General features: G+C 36.3%; 1 protein-coding gene across 1 annotated transcript in view; it reads right to left on the reverse strand.

Moving 5' to 3' along the window:
• The window catches only part of BOLL (boule homolog, RNA binding protein), a 2,224,369-nt gene that overhangs the window by 206,626 nt on the left and 1,996,260 nt on the right, over nt 1-21,483 (reverse strand). Inside the window, exon 10 of the mRNA XM_044060305.1 lies at nt 18,956-19,054. Within this exon, the coding sequence (XP_043916240.1) occupies nt 18,956-19,054 (99 nt within the window). The remainder of the gene's footprint in view (nt 1-18,955; nt 19,055-21,483) is intronic.

Genomic DNA, 21,483 nt, shown 5'->3' on the forward strand with positions numbered 1-21,483 from the left:
ATAATTTTGTATTCCTTGTAGATTTAGATTTGATAGTTAACATTTCTAACTTAGATGTTTCTAAGAGAATACCTTTAAACTCTTTAAATGAGGGAACTGATGAGGAATTCCAATTTCTTGTAATTACATTCCTGGCAATGGAAAGTATAGAGCAGAGTAAAGAATATTTGTTTTTATTTATACAGTCTGGGACAGGTGTATTGAATAATACAAGTGACTTTATAATAGTAATGTCTTTTGGCTTTGCCCAGTTAGGGGTCGCCACAGCGGAACTCCGGTCCGCTAATGATTGGCAGTGAATTTTTCCGGTGCCGAGTTGCCAGCACGACGCCCAACCTTCAAGGAAGGCACATCCATTCACGCACGCACCTACCTGCATGTCTTTATACGTCACTCAACCATGGGGAGGACATGCAGACTCCACACAGAAGGCGCTCCAGCCAAGAATCAAACAGGAAAACCTCTTGCTGTGAGATGACAACACTAACCGCTGCACCACCGCGGCCTGACTTTGTAAGCATAAAATTGTCTGCAAAAATTGCCTGTAAAAAAGTGTTAACTTCCTCCCAAAATTTCTTTAATAATACACATTCATAAAATATATGATTCCAATCAGCATTTGTTACTGCACATTACATCTCCAGCAAATATCTTGTTTAGTTATCTTACTCATTTTCTGAGATGTGATGAAAGATGTATGTAAAAATCTCCATGTCAAGATTCTCCATTTAATGGAGGAAGTGGTTTTGCTGGCTGACTGAAGGAAATTAACTTTGTCTTTTTCTGAGGGAATAAAACTATTGATTGCTGCAAATGAATTCCAATAGTTATCTGAATACACATCTAGATCTTGTTTAATTGCTTTATAAATATATGATATACTATTTTTAACTGGTAAAGTATTCCAAGTGTATAAAATCAAATATTGGATACGTTTGGATATTGACTTTTTAGCATTTGAAGGGATTAAAATTAGCTTATGTAGAATATATTTTCTAAACTCTTGCAAATCTGACCAAAGTAGAGAGTTAAGGTTATATTCATCTATAAAAGCATTAATAGATTTTGCCTCCTTTTTATTTAACATTTGATGCCAACACATCAATTGTTTTTGTTTAAATAACATTTTAGAATGATATGCAGATAGAATTATACCTTGTGTATAGGCAATAAGGAAGATGAGGAACAGCCAATTTTCAAAGATTCTAAACCTAAATGTACAGTTTTTAAAGGCCTTAGAATTAAAGTTATATAAGTATATTTAAGCATTTAAATGGAATAACTGGAAAAATACTCTCTCAAATGCCATATAAATGAATTATTCATTAACTATGGCAGATGTTTGTTATTTTCATTTTTGGTATTTTGGGATAAATTTAACATAATTTCCTTCCATTTTGCAAAATACTCTCCATCTATAAGATAAACAATTGTTTTAATAACTGTCGAAATTGAATAAAAGTTCTAGATTTGGTAAAGATATACCTCCATTTTCCCAGCTATACATATGATAGGACGATGCAATTCTAGGCTTTATCGAATGCCATAAAAAGTTCTTAATCAGTGTGTTAAATCTTTTAATAAAAGAGCCTGTAGGGGGAATAGAGATAGATTGTATTATGTATAATATCTTTGGAAGCAAGATCATCTTTATAATTGAAAGTTTTTCATCCATTGTAAATAAAATCTTGTTCCACTTACTAATTAGAGTCTCTATGGTAGTTATACTTTTACTATAATTTAGGTGTAAGATGTCTTTAATATTGGTTTCTATAATTATAACTAAATATGTTATTTGTTGGGACTGAGGTATATATATTTTATATTGGTCTTGTATATTATAACTTTTGGAACCAATTAGAAGAATCTGTGTTTTAGAATTATTAAAATTAAGACCAGAACTTTTTTGAAATATATCCATATTTTTAAACAATTCTTGTAATGTAGGGTTAATACCACCAAGAGTGATTAATACATCATCAGCAAACATTTGGATTGTTGATGTTTCATTACAATTTAACCTATATCCTTGTATATTATTGGGTACTTACGTATTATCGCAACCAGATTTTTGCAGTTGCGAAATGCGCATACCTCCACAAAAGAGAGTGCATTAAACACTTCAAAGTGTTATTGTAAGTCCTTAGAAGTGGCCAAAAACTGTACATAACTTTTACAAACCGAAACAAGTTCAGAAATCATCTTCCTTTTTTGCGTCCGTTACAGACACATGCTTGAGTTATCATGCCTGCTATTGTACTGTCAGTTGCATTATTTACAGTTTGTGGAAGAAAGTGTGCAGGGAATAGTGACTGTCATTACTAAAATTACAGGGAAACTAGTTCATGTTACAGTGAAATGGGGTGAGAAAACCCCACATTTATTTTTGTATGACTGTGCATGATAATACATAAGTTCCCCAATTTTTACTGATGGAGTTCTGTGGCTATGTAAACACTTCTAGTGAAACGGAGCAAGTATATGTTGGGTAACTTCACTTAACACGTTATGCCAAATTAGCAGCATGTCATTACTCAAGTTAATTGCTGAAACCTTAAAACAAAATGCCTGCATTTGTGATGGCCGAAAGTCGGTTGAAAACCATACAATTTTGTTGGCATTTGTGTTGGTATACAATACTGTATTCAGTAAGAAGTCCATACTGTTTCTTTACAGTTGGAAACATTTGTGTAGAAAAGGAAAACGGGACAGGAATCGGTTTTCTGAAAAGACTCTTCAGAAACAGTGAAGTGCAAAATATCCACTCTCATAATGTCAAATCATTAACAATACAATGGTTCTTAAAAGATTAATTAAAACACTGGTTACAAGGACCAAGTTTACCAAAAGCAAACAGAGCATCTCTGTGTTTTCCTTCTGTGAAGGATTCGTTGCCCAGTGTGAAATATTCCAACACACAGTACGACACCAGCCATAACAACTCATGCGAGCGTCTGTAAACAGGAAGAGGATTTCTTAAATTGTTCCTGTTCCTTAAAGTCATGTAAACTTTTTGGAAAGTAGTAAGGACTTTGATGTAATATAATTTATTCTGAGGAAGTTTGCCCATTTGAGCAAACGAAAAGCGCTTTAATTAAACGTTGTTCTTGGATTTATTCTTTTGTCTACCTGGTGGTTCTGGTTCAGTTACTTACTGAAGACTCGTCTACACTTGGAAAGATCATTGGGTACTCTGTCTCCTGGCTCACAATTGTATTTTTACTAGTAGTAAGGACTATGATTAGCAGTTAGAAATCTTCCAGCCACTTATTTGTGTGCAGGTAGGCGCTATTCCTAACCACGAAAATCTGGTTGCGATAATACGTAAGTACCTATTATTGTTATCCCTTCTTAGGTTAGCCCAAGGTTCCACAATTAATGTGAATAAAAGTGGAGACAGAGGGCAACCTTGTCTGGTTCCTTTTACAATGTGTATGTTCTGGGATATACTTGTACCTATTTTATATAGGCTTGACTTTCATTATATAATTGAGTTATAAGGTTAATAAAGATATTAGAAAAGTAAGTCCTTCAGTAAGATAAAAAGATAATTCCAATTAACTGAGTCAAAGGCACAGTTAATAGCTAAACTAACAAGAGTCAAATTATTCTTTAAGGCTTTTACTGATTCAATTAATGTTATTGTTCTTTTGATGTTATCATAAGACTTCTATTAATTATAAAACCTGTTTGATCCATATTTACAAGGGATGGTAAAATTTTTTAAGTCTATCAGCATAAACAGACAAGAACATTTTATAGTCTGTATTTAATAACAAAATGAGTCTGTGTGAAGCACATTTTACAGGATTTTATCAGACTTTAGTATGGGGGAAATAAATGTGTATTTCCAAGAGGGAGGTATAATGTTGTTATTTTGAGTTACATTGAATACTGTATGTAGCAGAGTCAACGCTACAGCAGGCAAAACCTTATAGATTTCAGAAATTATACCATCGTTACCAGGAGCTTTATTTTGCTTAAGTTGATTATTTGATCTTTTACTTCTGTAAAAGATATTTGTTTATCTATTAATTTTATTTGTGCTTCAGATAGTCTGTTCTTTTTATTATTATGTATAAAAGATTGAATATCTTTTGTACTATTAATGTTATCAGTGGGTTGGTTTAATTTTAAAAAAAATTCTCTAAACTCAATATATTTGGTAAATCAGATACCATTTTTTTGTTGGAGAATATATTTTTTTAATATGGTGAAGTTTATTTAATCTTTTAGTTTTGTTAGCTAGTATATTCATGGACCTAGGATTTATAGAAAAAGTTATGCATTTATATTTTTCAAGATTTATCATAACTTTACGGTTTAAAATTTCCATGTATTTATTTAAGGTATTTATTTAATTAATTCTGTTTTTCTTATCTGAATTCTTTGAAGCATCAAGCGTTAAAGCATCTAACATTTATTTGTATATCTTGAAAGTCTTTTATCCCAAGAAATTATTTTCTTTTTATACCAATCAATAATTTTACCATATAGGTAGGCGTTTAGAGCATCCCAAATGTATATTTCTGAAGTTCCCTGTGTACTATTAAGTTCAATAAAATTTTGTACTTCTGTAGTGAAGAAATCGATAAAATCTTTGAGCTTAATTACATAGGCTGGTATCCTTTTAATTTTGAACATTAAATGTGGAGTTTAGTATAAAGTCAAATGTTATGAAATTATGGTTCAAAAGGGGACAAGAAATCACTTTTGAGTTTGATAAAAAAATCAGTTAAGTTACTGGAAATTAATACCCTATCTATTATTGAATATGAATTATGCCTATGTGAGTAGAATGTATAGAACAGTGACTTAGGGTCAGAAAAGTTATTAATATATTTCATCATGTATGAATCTGAGAATTCATTCAATAATTTAGCTATAGTTGGAATTTTCCTTTTACCACTGGTACTGGAGTCTTTTATGTCAGAAATGCAGTTAAAATCCCCAGCAAGAATAATACTACCCTTAGAAAACTGAACTATATTTTCTATATGTTGTTTCACTGTTGCAGGTCCAATGCCAGGAATCCAATACATGTTTATTAATGTTAAAATTTTCTTATTAAATTCTATAATAACTGAAGATAACATCCCCTTGTTATCTTTGTAGGTGTCAATTATTTTAGGCATAGGTAATGTATTTTTCATAGTATGGCCACCCCCCCTTTTTTTGTGTATGTTCTGAGCTAATCAAAAGTTTGTAAGATTTTGATTCCAATTTTGCAACATCTTCAGTTAGTAAATGAGTTTCTTGGAGGAAATGTTAACTGAGTACTATGCAATTTAAGATATTTGTTCAAAGATCTTCTCTTATTAGGATTATTTAATCCATTGATGTTTAATGATATACACTTTAATGATGTCATGAAACGTTACTGTTCTGAATATCTGTTGTTGAATAACACTCCTTTTTTCCCATTTTTTTATAAGTGAATAGAAATTGACTATTAGGAATACAATTACAATTTACACATAAAACATGAAAAACATTTATCCAATTAAATGTGTTTACATCAAATTAAATTTTGTAAGATTTGGTGAACATCATAACTATTAACAGAAACTTATTACATTCATTAATAACATAGCCTCTTTCAAAACCCCCCCGGAGTTAAAAACTCCTAATTTGAGTGACATTTGTCACCCAAATTGACCATCAGGCTAGCAACAACATTCATCTCTTCCCTGTCTAAATATATATGCTGTTGCATAATTTCACAAACATCCATTAGAATTGTATGTACCAATTCAAGAAACAAATTAAAGTAAATCAAATGAAACTGTTTCATTTTAAATTTTGTCACATGAATTAAACATATCCTAAATACCAGACATGTACTACATAATAATGCAAAAATCATAACTAATTTATATGTAATGGACTGTTATAATAATCAATAAATAGACTAATCTCCTGTCTCTTATGTATTGTGCCAGTATCTAACAACACTATTTCCCCATCTCCATGTATCATTAAGACCTTCAGTAATCTGAAAAAACTTCTAGATTTGTTAGAATATATCAAAATACTAGTTTATATGGTAAACATCTGCATCTGAGATTATACTGTACATAACAAACTATATTCATATATAATCTATTTTGTTTCAGTCATTATTTATTTATTTTCTATCTGTAATAGAATTATTTTTATTTCTGATTTTTGTGTCTTGTAAAAGAATATTAACTTCTGCTTAGGTGTCATAAAAAGCTTTGTATATATATTAATTTCCTTTCTTTTTCATTTCTTCTTTCATAAATACTTTAATGGTGTTACTATATATGCCTTATGTTTGTTGTACGAATCAAAGGAGGCTTAAATTACATAAAATAGAATTATAAATAAAAGTGTAAAAACATAGGGGTATAAATGTATCAAAGATGCTCTGCTTATACACTCTCATAAATGCTTTTAATATAACAATTGTATTTTACAGGTTACTTAGCCGTAGTTCATTCATCTGACTTGTAGATGGCATCAGAGACCGTCTAATCAAGCTATTATCCAGCTCTGCGAGGGTTCTCAGCACAACGTTCAGACCACAAATAGCTCCATGGAAACAACACTTTTTTTCCCTAGCTTTCTGTTAAGGCAGTCACAGTACAAACAGGCAGCAGAGCCATTCAGCAGTTTGGATGCACGAGACCAAGGAGGGAAAATGTTTGCAGCTATTTTCTTCTTCCCTTTTTTTTTTATTTTATTTTTGTAAGCCACAGAATTTCTCGCGGCAGGACCAAGAAACATAAAGCACACAAAACAAAAAGGCAACAGGGGAAAAAAGCCAACACAAAACAGTGCAAAGCCGAGAAACTTCATCTCTCAAACCCAGCAGCCACTAGACCACCACGGCCACACCAATCCACACCAGACCCTTCCTTTTAACAACACTGCTATGGACACAATACGCTTGTCATATCAATCAATATAAAACTTACACAACCACAACAGAATTAAGAAGACAAGTGTACAAAATGCAAGGGTTTAAGTGTGTGAAAAGTGCTTTGTTTATAGACATTCATAAATGCCTAAATATAGCAGACATATCAAATATGTTATTTAGGTTCAGTTTTTCAATCAAGCTGTAGATGGCATTAGAAACCATCTATTCTATTATTCAGCTTTTACAAAGCTTCTCAGCACAAGGTTCAGACTATAAACGTTTCCATGCAAACAACACTTTTTTCGTGCTCTCCATTGTAGCAGCTGCAATGCGAGGACAAACCAGGGTTGTTTAACAGATCAGATGCATGAGCTTGTGGAGGGAAAACATTTACAGCTTTTCACTGAGAAATCTGTTGATTAGCTCATGCGAAAACCGGGAAACATAAACAAACAATAAGAGACATAAGGGAGGAAGAAAAGTAATATAAACAAAAGGTCAACAAACTCCATCTCCCACACCCAGTAAACCACTAGACCACCACGAACATAGCATTCTATACAAAATCTTGCATTCCGTCACAACCAACAGCAAAGAGGAAAATAGAAAGAAAAACAAAAGAAATAAATTAAAACCTCTCCATAAATATTTACATTTCTAAAATAAATATCAAATTAATTACTTCAAAACATATCAGGTCACTGAAAGGGAGAAAAGATAAACTTATCATATGTCTATTACCAGAAATAACACCACATTCCACAGCAGAACAGGGGATGGGAAACATAATTATTAAAGCAACAATATGGCAACAATATCAGTGAAGAGTCTCTCTTCACAGAGAGGTAGGGAAATAAAACAGCAAACAGTTAAAAACAAATGAAATAGATTAAATTTCAGTCCCAAACATATGGAGCATTTATGATAAGAGACAACAACCACTATATAAAGATAATAAATAAATGAATAAATAGTTCTTACTTGTTATAAAAATTGAACTAAAATAAACTACAGTTAATAATAACAAACTATAAAATACCATTAAAACAACTATGTACCATAAAAAGACATTTAAACAACAAAGACTCATCTGTTGAACCACTTCCACTTCCCCAACTTCTGGGTTAGTTTTTAAGACTTGGGTAAAAAAAAGCCATAGTAAAATAGCTTAATAAGTCACTTATTTTTGAGCTTCTTCTTATATTCAGAGATATTCCAGGAATTATCAGCATTTCTTTTAAGGCTGGCATTTGCCCACTCCATATCCTCTATTTTATCTAGCAGTTTTCTTGTTTTGACAAAGGTAATGGCAGAGTCTATGTCATCAAATATTTCTGCACCATCTTGAAGAAATATTTTTAATCTGGCGGGAAATAATAGGTGTGTCTTTATTTGGGCTTTCTTTAATTCTTTTAGCATTGGCAAAAAGCTTCCTTTTGGCAATTACAGAAGATGAGTAATCATTATCAAAGCGTATGACATTTTCTTTATATTTGATAGAAGATTTAGCCCAAGCAGTCTTTAACACTATCTCCTTGTCATGAGTAGATAAAAAACTTCACTGTAACAGATTTAGTAGAATTTGATTTACCTTTTTTTGCAGTAGCCAAAGACCTGTGTGCTCTTTCTATCCCATATGAGAGAGCTGCAGGAAGCTGTAATACATCAGGGAGCCAAGATGTTCAGAATTTTTCCATATTACCTTCTTCAACATTTTCAGGCAAACCAAAAAGTCTAATATTATTTCTTCTTGATCTATTCTCTAGATCATTCATTTTTGTTTGTAAAAGAGTATTTTATTTTAAAAGAAAGTCTATATTGTGTTCACCTTCCTGAATTCTAGTGTCCATATCATTTAGTGAAGTCTCTATACCAGTAATCTGTCTCTTTTGCTGTTTAAGGTCTTCGTGTAATGTTTCCATTTGCTGGGAACATTTTTCTTTTTCTTTCAAATTATCCAGTTTCACATCCATTCTATCAATCTTTGTTGTCAGTTCTTGAATGTTAGTTAACAGTAAATGAAGTTATTTCTTAAAAGTTGTTCCTTGAAGTGTAGATTTGGAATAGCTCATCCTGTAGTCTTAAGTCCTGATATTTTCTCTAATACTTTTTGACAGGAAAAAATACAAAAATTTCCAAAATTGTTATATACTACCCTAAAGAATGATTAATAGAATCCAAATATATATATATATATATATATATATATATATATATATATATATATATATATATAAACAAAATTGGGATAGATATACTCAAAAAATCCTGTCATAAATATTCTGTAAAGACAGAGCAGAGAAAAAGTGCTGTTACTCAGTGCTCATCTTGGCCAAGCCCCCAATAAGCAACTTCTTCTTAAGCGTCAGCTGAATGTAAGGTCGGGCAGATTCAGAAACCGTGGATCTATGAGCTAATAGCTTCAGATGGGTCTCTAAATAGATGAAAATGGTAGACAGATGACTGCAGGGTCTTTGGTACAAACGCCTGACAAACTTTACACTGAGTATGGTCCTGGTAGAGAAAAAAGACAATTCTCGTGTCTGTCTTTATGGAGAATCCACCTCCCACATTTGCATATTTTCCTCGATGACATGTAAAAAGTAATACAACCAAAGGAAAAAGGAAAAACGAGACCCCAATGTGGTATTTATCTTTGAAAGGCTCAATAACTGAAGTAACATTACAAGCAATTTGCAGGCCAAATTCAAAAGGAGCATTTTGACTGGCAGCAAAGAAGTTCTGAGAATTAGTTGCTCTTAGGTCACTTGTGCACCTTACATCTTACACGTGGGACACATGTCTGACATACGGCGCCTGAAAGGTGCTAAGGCTTTGGTATGCTGGCTGGATGTTCTGCTATCCTCAGCAGGCTATCCCTTTAGCAAGGAATGCTACAACAGTGATAAGGAAGGATATCACAAGTTCCAAAACTAACCCTAGTGGCATTCTCCTATTCACTGTCCTTTCTACTGAAATACTACTAACTACAATATTATGCATTCTAATCTTCACCCTCTGTTTTAGCCTTCTGGCCATTTTTTCTCTTGCACACAACCTTTCATTTAGGCCAGTTTCCTTCTATGATGAATACATTTATAGAAATCCAAGTATAATAATATAAACCATAATCACTATCCACCTCATCTGCTGCCCAGTCATAAAAGCCATATAAGCTTTAGCTGTAAAGTTCTTCTAGTCACAGACACATCCAAGATGACATTTTGGAAATGGATGTGATACAAGATATTGACCAGTCATTCCTTTAGAGGCTTTTGACTTTCATCACTAATACCAAATTCAAATTTACTCAATGGTCTGTGCTTCCTGTGATGTTTTTCTTGCCTGTGGAACAGCACTAATGTAGTAGATTTTGAAATAGTTGGTTATTGCCCCTGCTCCAAAAAAGAAATCAGTTAAATGTTCTTGTGAAAGGCAATATCATTACTCCAGACATTTTTCTGAGAATCATTAACATTATCTACCCATCCCCTAAATCCTGTCATCCCTTAGTACCAGTAGACCCTTTTTATTGCAAGTTCTAATATCCTGTTTTTACCTCATCTGTCTTCCTCTCCAAATTAATCCTCTTTTGATGTGACCCCTTATTTTAACTTCTATTATACTGTGGCTAATGGAAAAATTATTTAACTGCGGAAACATTGTGACTGAATGGGAAATATTCAGCAGTGCAAATGTTCAGAGTCTTTTGTTACAGCTGGAGGCACACAGTTGCAAGCTGTCTACAATGCACTATACACAAATCAAGAATACAACCAGCTAGGGGATGTGATTTATGGCGATCCCTACATGAAAAAATAGCACATCTTATTCTGCCTTAAGTCATCAACACAGTGTTAGGCGACCAGCCACTGCTCTGTTGTATTCATCTGTGCAATCCAAATAATCTGTTGCATTCTGCTAACCATTAAGTACAATTTTATACTGTATTTTGCACTTTTAAACTGTATTACTGCTACACTGCTGATTTTTTAAAACTGTTCTTGCGGATTTTTTAACTTTTTGTCTGTTGTAGCATAGACTAGATTCAGACCTGATGAATCTCGTTCTGTTTGTTAAACTAAGCACTAAACCAGGCTATCTTCTGTTGCTGAGGTACCCCCTGCACCCTTGTGGCAGGACAGTGCAGTTAGGATTCATATAATTGAAGGTTGCTGCCACAGGACTCAGTTTTGAGTTTTTTATTGGTTAAATTGCTTAATTCAGTTTGCTCACTGTTTTAACACAGCTCCACAGAGTTATGTGACCAACCACTGCTCTGCTGTATTCATCTGTGCAGTCTAATGGATCTGGAATCCTTGCTCTCTTGCATATAGAACAGTAGCACTGAACAAGTTATCAGCTCACATACTACACCTCCTATGCAAATCATGCATTCAACACATAAACCATTATATGCGGAGGTACTCACCAGAAACCTACCTAAACACCAGAGACCTTACAAACACAAAAATGCTACACCTAATACAGCACCTACAGCACTTAATACACATAAAAACACAAGTACCAGTGCCTCACCAAATAAGCCCCTATGGCAAAGCATATCTAAACCAAATATTTTAGTCATAGGTGACTCCAATGTGAGACACATAGACTTCCCACCCACCAGGCTGGACAAGGAGAAGGTAACGGTCAGCTGTCTTATCGGGTACCAGGATCTGTCAGATCACATATGCACTCAGGTCTCTCAACAAGTACAATGACTCCGTCATAGTTCATGTTGGTGTGAATGACTTCAAGTAAAGAGAGACATGACTAACTCCAAGTTCAACTAACAGTGGGTAAGACCTCCCTTCAAGTCACTGTTACCTATAGGCTCCCTTCAATGAACCAAGATACCCACACTGCTTATTTGGACCTACTTGAGCCAGTCAAATTACAAGCAAACACTCTAGTCATGAGCAATTGTAACTATCCCTCCACTGACTGGGAAACTTATAAGAGCACCAAAATGCTTGCACAAAGGTTTCTGGACTTTGTTAACACTAATGCCCTGGAACAAATGGTACGCAACCCCACAAGGGGCTCAAATATTCTTGACATAGTCCTCACCTGCACCACCACAAGAATAGTTCACTCACTGGTTAATCTGATCACAAATCAGTCACATTTGAAGTAGCTATAACGTCTGAACCCCTATTAAGTGTAACCAGGTTAAACAATTTCACCAAAGCTAATTATACCCTCATAAGGGATGGCATAAATAATTTCCAAACCCCTGTTTCCACAGATGGTATTAGCAACTATACTAAGGTGTACACAAACACCCTGTACAAACACTTACACAAAAGTACTGACACAGCAGAACCTGATAGGATCAAAACAAGATCTTCAAGAAAAAACAAGCCTCCCTGATGGACATGTACTAGCATTAAAAAGTTATACAACAAGAGGAAGAAGTTGCTGTCTAAGAATAAAAAAGAAAGGTCCCAGCATTGGAAGAACACCCTCTTCTGCTTGAACAAACAAATAAGACAACTTGTAAAATCCTCTAAGAGCAACTTCAAAAAATATTTAGCAACCATAGCTAAGGATAACCATAAGGCATTCTTCAGCAATATTCATAACCTAAAAGATAGGACCCAGACATGTGCTGAACTGGCTGTGGATGGCATCACACACACTGATCCTGCGAAAATAGCTGACCTATTAGCTGACAGGTTTGGCAAAAAATTCACCCCACTATCCTCTCCAAACTTTTTACAAAGCATTCCCTCTACATTTCCCCCACCTTGCATCTTGAAAGAGCAAGTCATTAATGCTCTCCCCAAGGCCAAAACACAACCTCTATGGAACCAGGTTGCATTTGAAATGGTCTAAAACATGAGTTAGCAACTCCATTAGGTAAACTGTTCAACCATAGCCTGAGTACTGGTTTTGTCCCTGATGAATGGAAAACAGCAACTGTCATCCCCCTTCATAAAGGAGACACAGCAACAGAAACTGGGAAATACAAACCCATATCCTTAACCAGCCTTATCTGTAAGGCCATGCAAGGAATCATCATGGACCTTATAAATAAGGATATAGATGATCTCCAAACCCTTGATCCAATACAGTTTGGTTTTGTCAAAGGCAGGTCATGCTTGTTAAACCTGGTAGACTTCTTCAAAAATGTCATAAGAGCCCTAGACAAAGGCAAATCTGTGTATACAGCCTACCTTGATTTAGCCAAGGCTTTAGACACAATCTCACATTCGGGCATCATTAATAAACTCTCCCAGTTGAATATCAACCCTTATGTCATCAGGTAGGTTGCTAACTGGCTCACCGGCATATCACACACAGTCAAAGTTGAAGACTTTACCTCTACCAGTAGACCTATCACCAGTGGGGTTCCACAGGGGTCAGTGCTGGGTCCCCTGTTGTTTGGAATATACTTCTCAGACGTTCCACCCAAACTAGAGGGGCTGTGGCTGACTAAGTTTGCTGACGATTGGAAATTAGGTGCAATCACTGAATCCCCACACGATGTCAATATACTTCAAGAGGGACTTACACAAACCAATGATTGGTGCCAAAGCCATGGATTCAAACTCAGTGCTAAAAATGCGTTATCATCTCCTTCAGTAAAAATGATATTCCTGCATCTGCAGACTAGCATATAAATAACAACATCCCAAGTAACCACTCAGTAGTGAGAGACTTGGAAACACAAGTTGACTGCAGCCTAAACTTTGACCACCATGTGTCTACTGTGGTAAGGAAAGCATTCTACATTGCACACCTCATTAGCAAAGGCATTGCCTCAAGAGTAAAAGAGGTCATAACACCCCTGTATTCGACCTTTATCAGGTCAAAAATTGAGTACAATGCCTGCTTTGGTATGTACCTCACCTGACACCTGAAGCAACGTTGGAAACCTGAGGGATTTCTAACCAAGAAAATTCAGGGTCTCCAGCACGTCATAAATTGACAGACTGAAGTCACTGCCACTGTACTCAGTAGTGTACAGACTACCTAGAGGAGACTTGTGCCTGGCCGACACAGCAATCTCGGATCCAAAGCTAATGGAAATGCTGCATATCCACGAGTCAAATGGGACAAAGGTCACCCGCTCCAGGGACCTTAACCTAGTCTGCAACATAAAAGAACCTGCTAGAGAGATATATATGTCTCTCAGAGGCTGCCACCCCTCTGGAATAGGCTACCAATTCACATCAAACAAAGCCTCTCTATGACCATGTTTAAGTGCAGCCTGGATGACTAGATGGGAAACTACATTCCTGCCACCCTCCAACATATGGGCAGTCATTACTAAGATCTTAAGTTTAGGCAAAATCCTTTATATTGGGTTTCTCTAGTATTATATTGAGTACACATGGCTAAATGTATAAAGATCTTTGGGTCAATAGCCCAATGACCATCTATGAACCTATGAACAGATATCACTCCAGGCTAGTCATCCAGATACAGAAACAAATTTGGATGTAAAGCACAAAAACCAGTGATCCAATCCAAATGTTGGTTCAATGCACATATGCAGAAGTTAAGGCTCTTACACTGAAAGCAACCGTCTCACCATATTTGGTGGTGTAAGAGCAATTTGTCATACTTCCTAGTTCAGATTTTCACACAGGTGTCTCAAGACATACTTAAGGCAAATCCAATTGCTCTGATGCAAAAAGACAGAGGACAGACTGTGCAGAAATCCCTCAGAGATTCTCTTTTATGTGCATCCTTAATGCACACAGGCACAGAAACAAAGAAAGCATTGTGCACCTCCTGGCCATTCTGGAAGTAAAAAAATAAAAAGAGAGAGATAAATAGTATGTGTAATCACTCTTTTCTCTCTGAGCTGACTGGATTTCACTCTTCTGCAGAGCCACCACACTTCATACACTGCCTTCAGCTTTTGTAGGAGAACAGAGGAGATGCAATTGTCAGTGGAACCTCTGATGGAATATGAACTAAAAGAGGATCTGAGATGATGACCTCTTTGACATCCCCCAGCATTTCTTACAGTATGACACTAAAAATTGGAGAAAGCGTTATTTTATACATATCCCGAACTGATACACGAGAGTGAAAAAAGTCTGAGGTGCTGCTGGGTATTCTTCAGGGATTCCCCCAAAGTTTTTTCTCTGCAGAGCATTGTCTGCTAATAGCTCATCTATTGCCCTGACAGCACCACTACTAGCAATATTGCTGCTGTGCATGGACCTAAAAAAAAAAAAAAAAAACAGATTCTACTGTTTCTTTTAATCCTGTTACATCCACAACTATCCAAGGCCCAAAGCAGCAGCAGTAAGGCAACGTCTATAAAAACTGACTTAAGATCATTGGTTGTGAGCCAAAACCAACCATGCAGAAGAATGACAAGGATCCACTACAAAAAAGTGAATTCTACTGAAGAGTAATTCAGTTAATCACTTATATGCTAAAAATGGACTGAGCACCCAACCCAACACACAGTGGGAGACCTCTTCATACTTCTCAACTAAATAAAGTAACTCTTGAGCTATACGGTTAAGTAATATCTACAGAAGAAAACAGAATGTTTTCCATGACCAAAGTCATCTGGTGCACTCCAGAATTCCAGCTCTGGATACTGCAGAGCTATGTGCAATACCAGCAAAGTCATAAATAGTTTTAACTATATGGAAGCTTGTGCTGGATGTAATGGCCAGCAATCTGAGCATACCGGTCTAGTCACTGTTAAGTAGCTGGTCTGCAAACTTGTCTGCTCTCTCTCTGTCAAAAACATTCTACTTGTAATAAACCATAGAAGGTGGGAAATGTAATGTTCTTATAGAAGGTGCTGAAGATACGAGCAGGTGATCTCTATGGATGTCCACAGCTCAGGAATTCCTGTCTGTAGAGCGGTCTGCTGTCATCTGCAGGGAAGCTTTCCTTCTGAACAAAGTCGCCACGGTGTGACACTATCATTAATAAGTTAAGCACTCTGTATCTCTCATCAAATTTCCATAACAAGTGCAGAGGTAGTGATGTTCTTTCTGGACTGCCTTTCTTAATTCTAGTCATGGTGATATTCTACTATTGGCGGGACCAAACTCACAGTGCCTGAATTCATGCCTGGTAATCCTGTTTTGTGTCTCTGCTACCATAAAGAGATAGGCACATTTATTTATTTATTTTATTTATTTTACATTTGTTGACCGGGCTAGTCTAGCTGGATATATTTCCATTTTCAGTAGAGGCCCGGGGAGAAAAGCTCCACACAATATACAGAAAAAAAAAACATACAACACATGAAAGTCAATACAACAAAAACAGCAGCATCAATGTAAAGACAATAAAGAAAGTTAGCAGGCAGAAAAAAATTTACAAATAGGAACTAACATCATTACCTATAAACGAACTAAATAAAGGGTAACAAAATCGGGGAAAGGTGAGTTTGGAAGTAAAAAGAAGATATTTTTGAAAAGAAGGGAAGGAAAGGAATAAAACAAATATATAGTAGAGAGGAGAAATGGGAGCAAAGTAAGAAGAGAGTAAAGTAAAAAGAAAAGACAAGAAAGGATTAAACAAACTTTCAGCAAAGAGGAAAAGAGATAAGTTAGAAATTGAGATAGTTATTCATGGAAGAGGGAGAGAGATGCGGGGGAAGGAAAGAGATAGAGAAGGGGTAGAATTATTTAGTCAGGATTAGTGCAGGAACAGAGCCAGTGACTTTTCAAGTATTCTTTTATTCTTTGTTTGAAGAGAGGCAGTGATGAGATTAGTGTTATGTCACTGGGTAGTAGATTCCAGTTCCTTCCTACTTTACTAGAAAAAAGAGAGTCACCAGCTGAGTTATTGGACTTTGTTAATCTAGCCATAAGTTTCCTAGAAGAACGAAGGGAGTTAAGATTATTGTATGGGATTAAAAGTTTTGAGAGTATAGGGGTGTTGGAAGGCTGGTGCAGTATTTTGTGGGCAATATTCAGTTGGGGAATGAGCAGAAGGTTTTGGAATTCCAGCCAGCCTAGTTGTTTCAGGTTAATACAGTGGTGGGTTCTGAAGGGGTTGCCAGTGGCGGCGGCGATGTTATTATAGCATGTAGCCAGTTTGTTAAGGTTGGCTTTCTTAAGGTTGGTAAATATAGGTGAAGCGTACAGAAGTGTTGACAATAGATGGGAGTGGGCAATCTTGGCTCTAGCAGATTCAGTTAGGAAGGGTTTAATTCGATATAAGGATCCTATTTTTCTGTTGACCGATTTAATGGTGTTGTTAATGTGTTGATCAAAAGAGAGATTATTGTCGATGGTTATTTCTAACAGTTTTGTTGTAGGATCGGGTGTGATAACCGTGGCATTATTAGAGGAAATGGTGAAGTGTAAGGAGGGGGATCGGGTGGTGGGAGTAAAGAGACGAAGTTTAGTTTTTTGGCATTTAGTAGGAGGGAACGTTTATAGAACCATGTTTCAACTGAGTTAAAGATCTTTTGAGTAAGTGAACAAAGTTCAGTAGGAGAAGAAGCAGAGCAGATAAGGGTAGAGTCGTCTGCATATTGGATGCAGGTAGCCTGAGGGATAGCAGAATGGAGATCATTAATGAAAAGGGAGAATAGAAGTGGCCCAAGAATGGAGCCCTGAGGTCAGTGACCCCCCCCCCCCCTACTGTTCACTGAAGTCTAGGTCTGATCAGACAAAGTCTATGAGGAAACCACCACAAAGTCAATGTCTCTCTCCTTATCACGCGGAACGTAACCTCTGAGTCCTTGTCTGGTGAATTTTTCTTTCTTGGAGGTGGGGAAGAAAAGTGGGCAGAGACACTGGATGCAGGCTCCCCTTGTCACCTTGGGTAACTATAGATAGAACTATGGAAACATGCTGCTTCAATGGAACCTGCACATATGGAACATGTGAAGGTAGAGGAACCAACAAATGACAGACCTGTGATGCTACAGATAATGCCAAAAACTGCTAAAGTACAAAATATCAGTCATCCAATTCAGAAATCACAAAACACTGAATGATACCAGTTGGCAGGACCAAGAAGGGACTCTATGGCTGCTGTAAGTAACTGGGTCAAGCAGTGGTAATCAGCAACAGTACTCCCATCATTAGAATGCAGGTGACTAGACAGTCAGCTTACCTCAAACCATCAGATGAATATTGGTGAGTCTATGCCTTTTCTCACTTTCTTGAGAATAAACCAGGAATTATCTTCATATGTATCAGCATAAGCACACAGGATCCATGAACCACAAGATGTGTTCACAATCTGGTCTGGGGAAGGTCAACCAAGACAAGCAGAGATCTCTAGTACTTGCTCAGAGCCAAACTCCAGTGTTTTTTAGGATATTTGGAACACGTGTTACCAAAACAGCTTGATGAATTGTTGTTATTAGGTACACAGTTCTTTTTGGACTCTACTGACCTAGAATAATTAATATTTTGAACAAGAGTCCTTCCTTCATATCTTTTCATGTGGGTTACCTTACAAGTTAGATCCTGGGAAAATAAGGCAGTGTGTGTGTCTCACCAGTGTAGTAATTTGCTTCTCATAGGAATACTTGATATTTGGTACAATTACAAATGAAATATGAAAAACAGAATAATACAGAAAGAAGACAAAAAAAGAAAAATAAATTGGACATTGATGATGTATTTGCACAAGCTTGGTTTATCTGTGAAAAAGAAAGGAAGGAAAGACAGAAGCAGTGCCATACATACTAAAATAATCACCCACGAGTGTCAGTGGGATGGCCAAGAAGGACATGGAGAACAGTCATTTTGTCAAGCTGATTCTGGTACCCTGTCAGTGAAATTCTTTAAAAACTGAATTCCTGTTGTAAGAATAAAATATATTGAGTTATTTGAAAAGTATACTGCATTTGTGCAATTTTCAGTCTTCCCAAAACTAAACCATGTTACTATCAACATCCCCAAAAAGCGAAAATGACAGAATTTTCTGGAGTATCAGTTTTCCTTACTGAGTTCACTGCAGAGTTGCATAAAGATACAGCACATTAACAGCAACATAAATGCAGTGAATTTAATGGTAAAAATTCAGTAAAGATTTATATTAAATGCAACCATGATTCATTTTCACTTAACTGTGTTACATATATTGTACAACACATAAAACATTTACCCTTACCTTAAAAGGCTCAGGTTGCATCAGTGGTGTTGGCATCACTACTGCATTCTGGGTATAAATCTGGTGATAAGCTGCTTGAAGACCATGATCAGAATACATCTGAAAAGCATTACATACAAGGAAATTTACATTGTACTGAATATCCAACTCAGTTTACTATATGCTAATCTATCCAATTCACTATATGAATATTTACATGTACTGCAATGCTGTACTGTAAAGCAATAGAAAGAAGAGGCCACGAGGCAAGATATAGAGTGCCTTCAGTTGACTCCTGTGTATTACATATATTTTACTGCATATGCTAAAGAACTACAGTTGCATGGATCGTCTAATAAACTGAAAGAAAAAAAAATTAATAATCACAAAACAGCAAAAAAGACATTTTAATGTACTGAGTGTTGTGTGTAGACTGTTCAACCCTCCAGCACCCCCTATGCAACTTGAAATCAGTTTACGTTATAAAAGAAGGATGTATCCTTGAATCTTAATTTTAATCTGTTGTATCATAATGTTTAGTATGTAATATGGAACTTTTCACCCCGGGCCTCCACTGAAAACGGGCTCCTAAGCCCAGTGGACTTCACCGGTCATAAAACTGAAATAAATAAATAAAGCCATCAACAATAGCTACATATAGTATGAAAGATTATTTTAGGAGTAAGGAGCACATTAATGATGTGCGGCCACTGAGTGATTCCTGCACCAAATCTCTGAGCAGTTTCTCTAGGACAGGAATACACATGATAATCTTTCCTTAATCCAGAAGGTTGTTTCAGTAGTCTGTTTGGCTCAGGTTACATGGTCTGTTACAGTAAAATTAAGAGTAATCCAGTAATCCTGCCTTACCAATGGGAAAGTTAAAGAGGAAATTTCCAGCAAGAAAGGCCAAAGAAAGTACAACTATGAGGGACACCCCTATAATAACCACATCTTCAAGGACAGGTTAGTGTGGCATCTGAGTTTGCCTGCCAGTGACGCTGCATTTGTCTGATCCTTATTCATGGGGGAAAAAAAAGCATGGTAGGAAATATTCTTAAAATAATTAGGTGAGAAGCAGTGGCATAGGTGAGAGCTAAGGAGAAACAGTTTAAAGGAATTTTTAAACAGTGGAAATTTGGGTATTAGTCTGATCTCAAGGCAGAGGAAATTCCAAGTTTATGCTACTCAGTACGAGTATGGGGACTGTCTTACAGATTTTTTGGTTTGTAGATGTTAAGAAGATGTTTTTCAGATGAGTGTAAAGAATGACTAATCAAGTAGGAATTAAGAAAGGTGCTAATTGCAAGGCAGGATAATGGTTTAAATATAATTTTGTGGGCTAGACGAAGTTGAGTGAACTTGAGGTGGAGAGAAACTCAAGCCAGTTTAGGGATTTATGGGTGATACACTGATGTGATCTGGAGGGCAGATTGGTGGCAAATCTAGCTATTTTACGGTAGCAGAGCTACATTTTAGCTTGAAGGGAGGTCTGTATGTTTGTGAGAATGTGGGAGGCATAAAATACGAATGGAAGGAGACAGGCGGTGGCAGGGATCATTCTAGTAGCTGGTAAGGATTTTTTTTGTATCTGTACAGCACACCTACTTTCTGATGAGTAGTTTTTATACAGGTATGAATGTGGAGGTAAAATTTCATTTGCTCATACATTAAGATACCAAGTAGCTTGGTACAAGATACAACTTCCATTTTAGTGTTATTAAAAGAAGAAATGTTAAAGGTGTCTGAGGGAGGACAATGATTTAGGAAGAAATAAAAAAAGAAGTTATGCACTTACCATAAAGTTCCATGTGAGTTGTTAATCTCGCCTTCATTCTTACACATGGGTTCGGAGCTGATCCATCGACTCCAAGTCAGCCGATTTACTAGCTGAAGATCTCAGAGTAGCTCGAGGCCAGGTCCCTATCCCATGATGCTCTATGTCCTACCTCAGATCTAGTTTGCTGAACCCAGCACGAACAGGTATAACTCAATAAATACTCCAACCGGAGTAAGAAGTCCCAGAACAAGACCACCAGACCCCAAGGTGGGAATGTAAGAATGAAGGCAAAATGAACAACTCACATGGAACGTTATGGTAAGTACATAACTTCTTTATGTTAAGTTGTTCAATCTCGCTGTTCATTTTTACACATGGGTAGCATCCCAAGCACCCTAATCCTGGGTGGCTCAAGGGAGTATATTCCTTAGGACAGTGGAACCAAAGGAAGCCCTGTCCCTGGAGGGCCTGTACACTTTGTAATGAGTGATAAAGGTATGTGGCTTAGACCAAGTGGCAGCTGCACATATAGTGTCCAAAGGCAATCAAGCCGCATAAGCAGAAGAAGTGGAAACAGCCTTAGTGGGGGGCGCCTTCACACCATGCTCTAATGTTTGGTTCGCTGAAAAGTATATAAATTTAATGCAGTCAGTTAACCATTTGGAAAGGGGAACTTTAGAGACTGGTAATCCTTTCTTAGTGTCAGCATGAGATACAAAGAGTTGGTCAGATCTTCTGTATTCCTTTGTCCTGTCCAAATAAAAATCTC

The sequence above is a fragment of the Protopterus annectens genome, chromosome 2.part0 (assembly GCF_019279795.1).
Source record: "Protopterus annectens isolate FY-2018-M chromosome 2.part0, PAN1.0, whole genome shotgun sequence".
Taxonomy (NCBI): Eukaryota; Metazoa; Chordata; order Ceratodontiformes; family Protopteridae; genus Protopterus; species Protopterus annectens.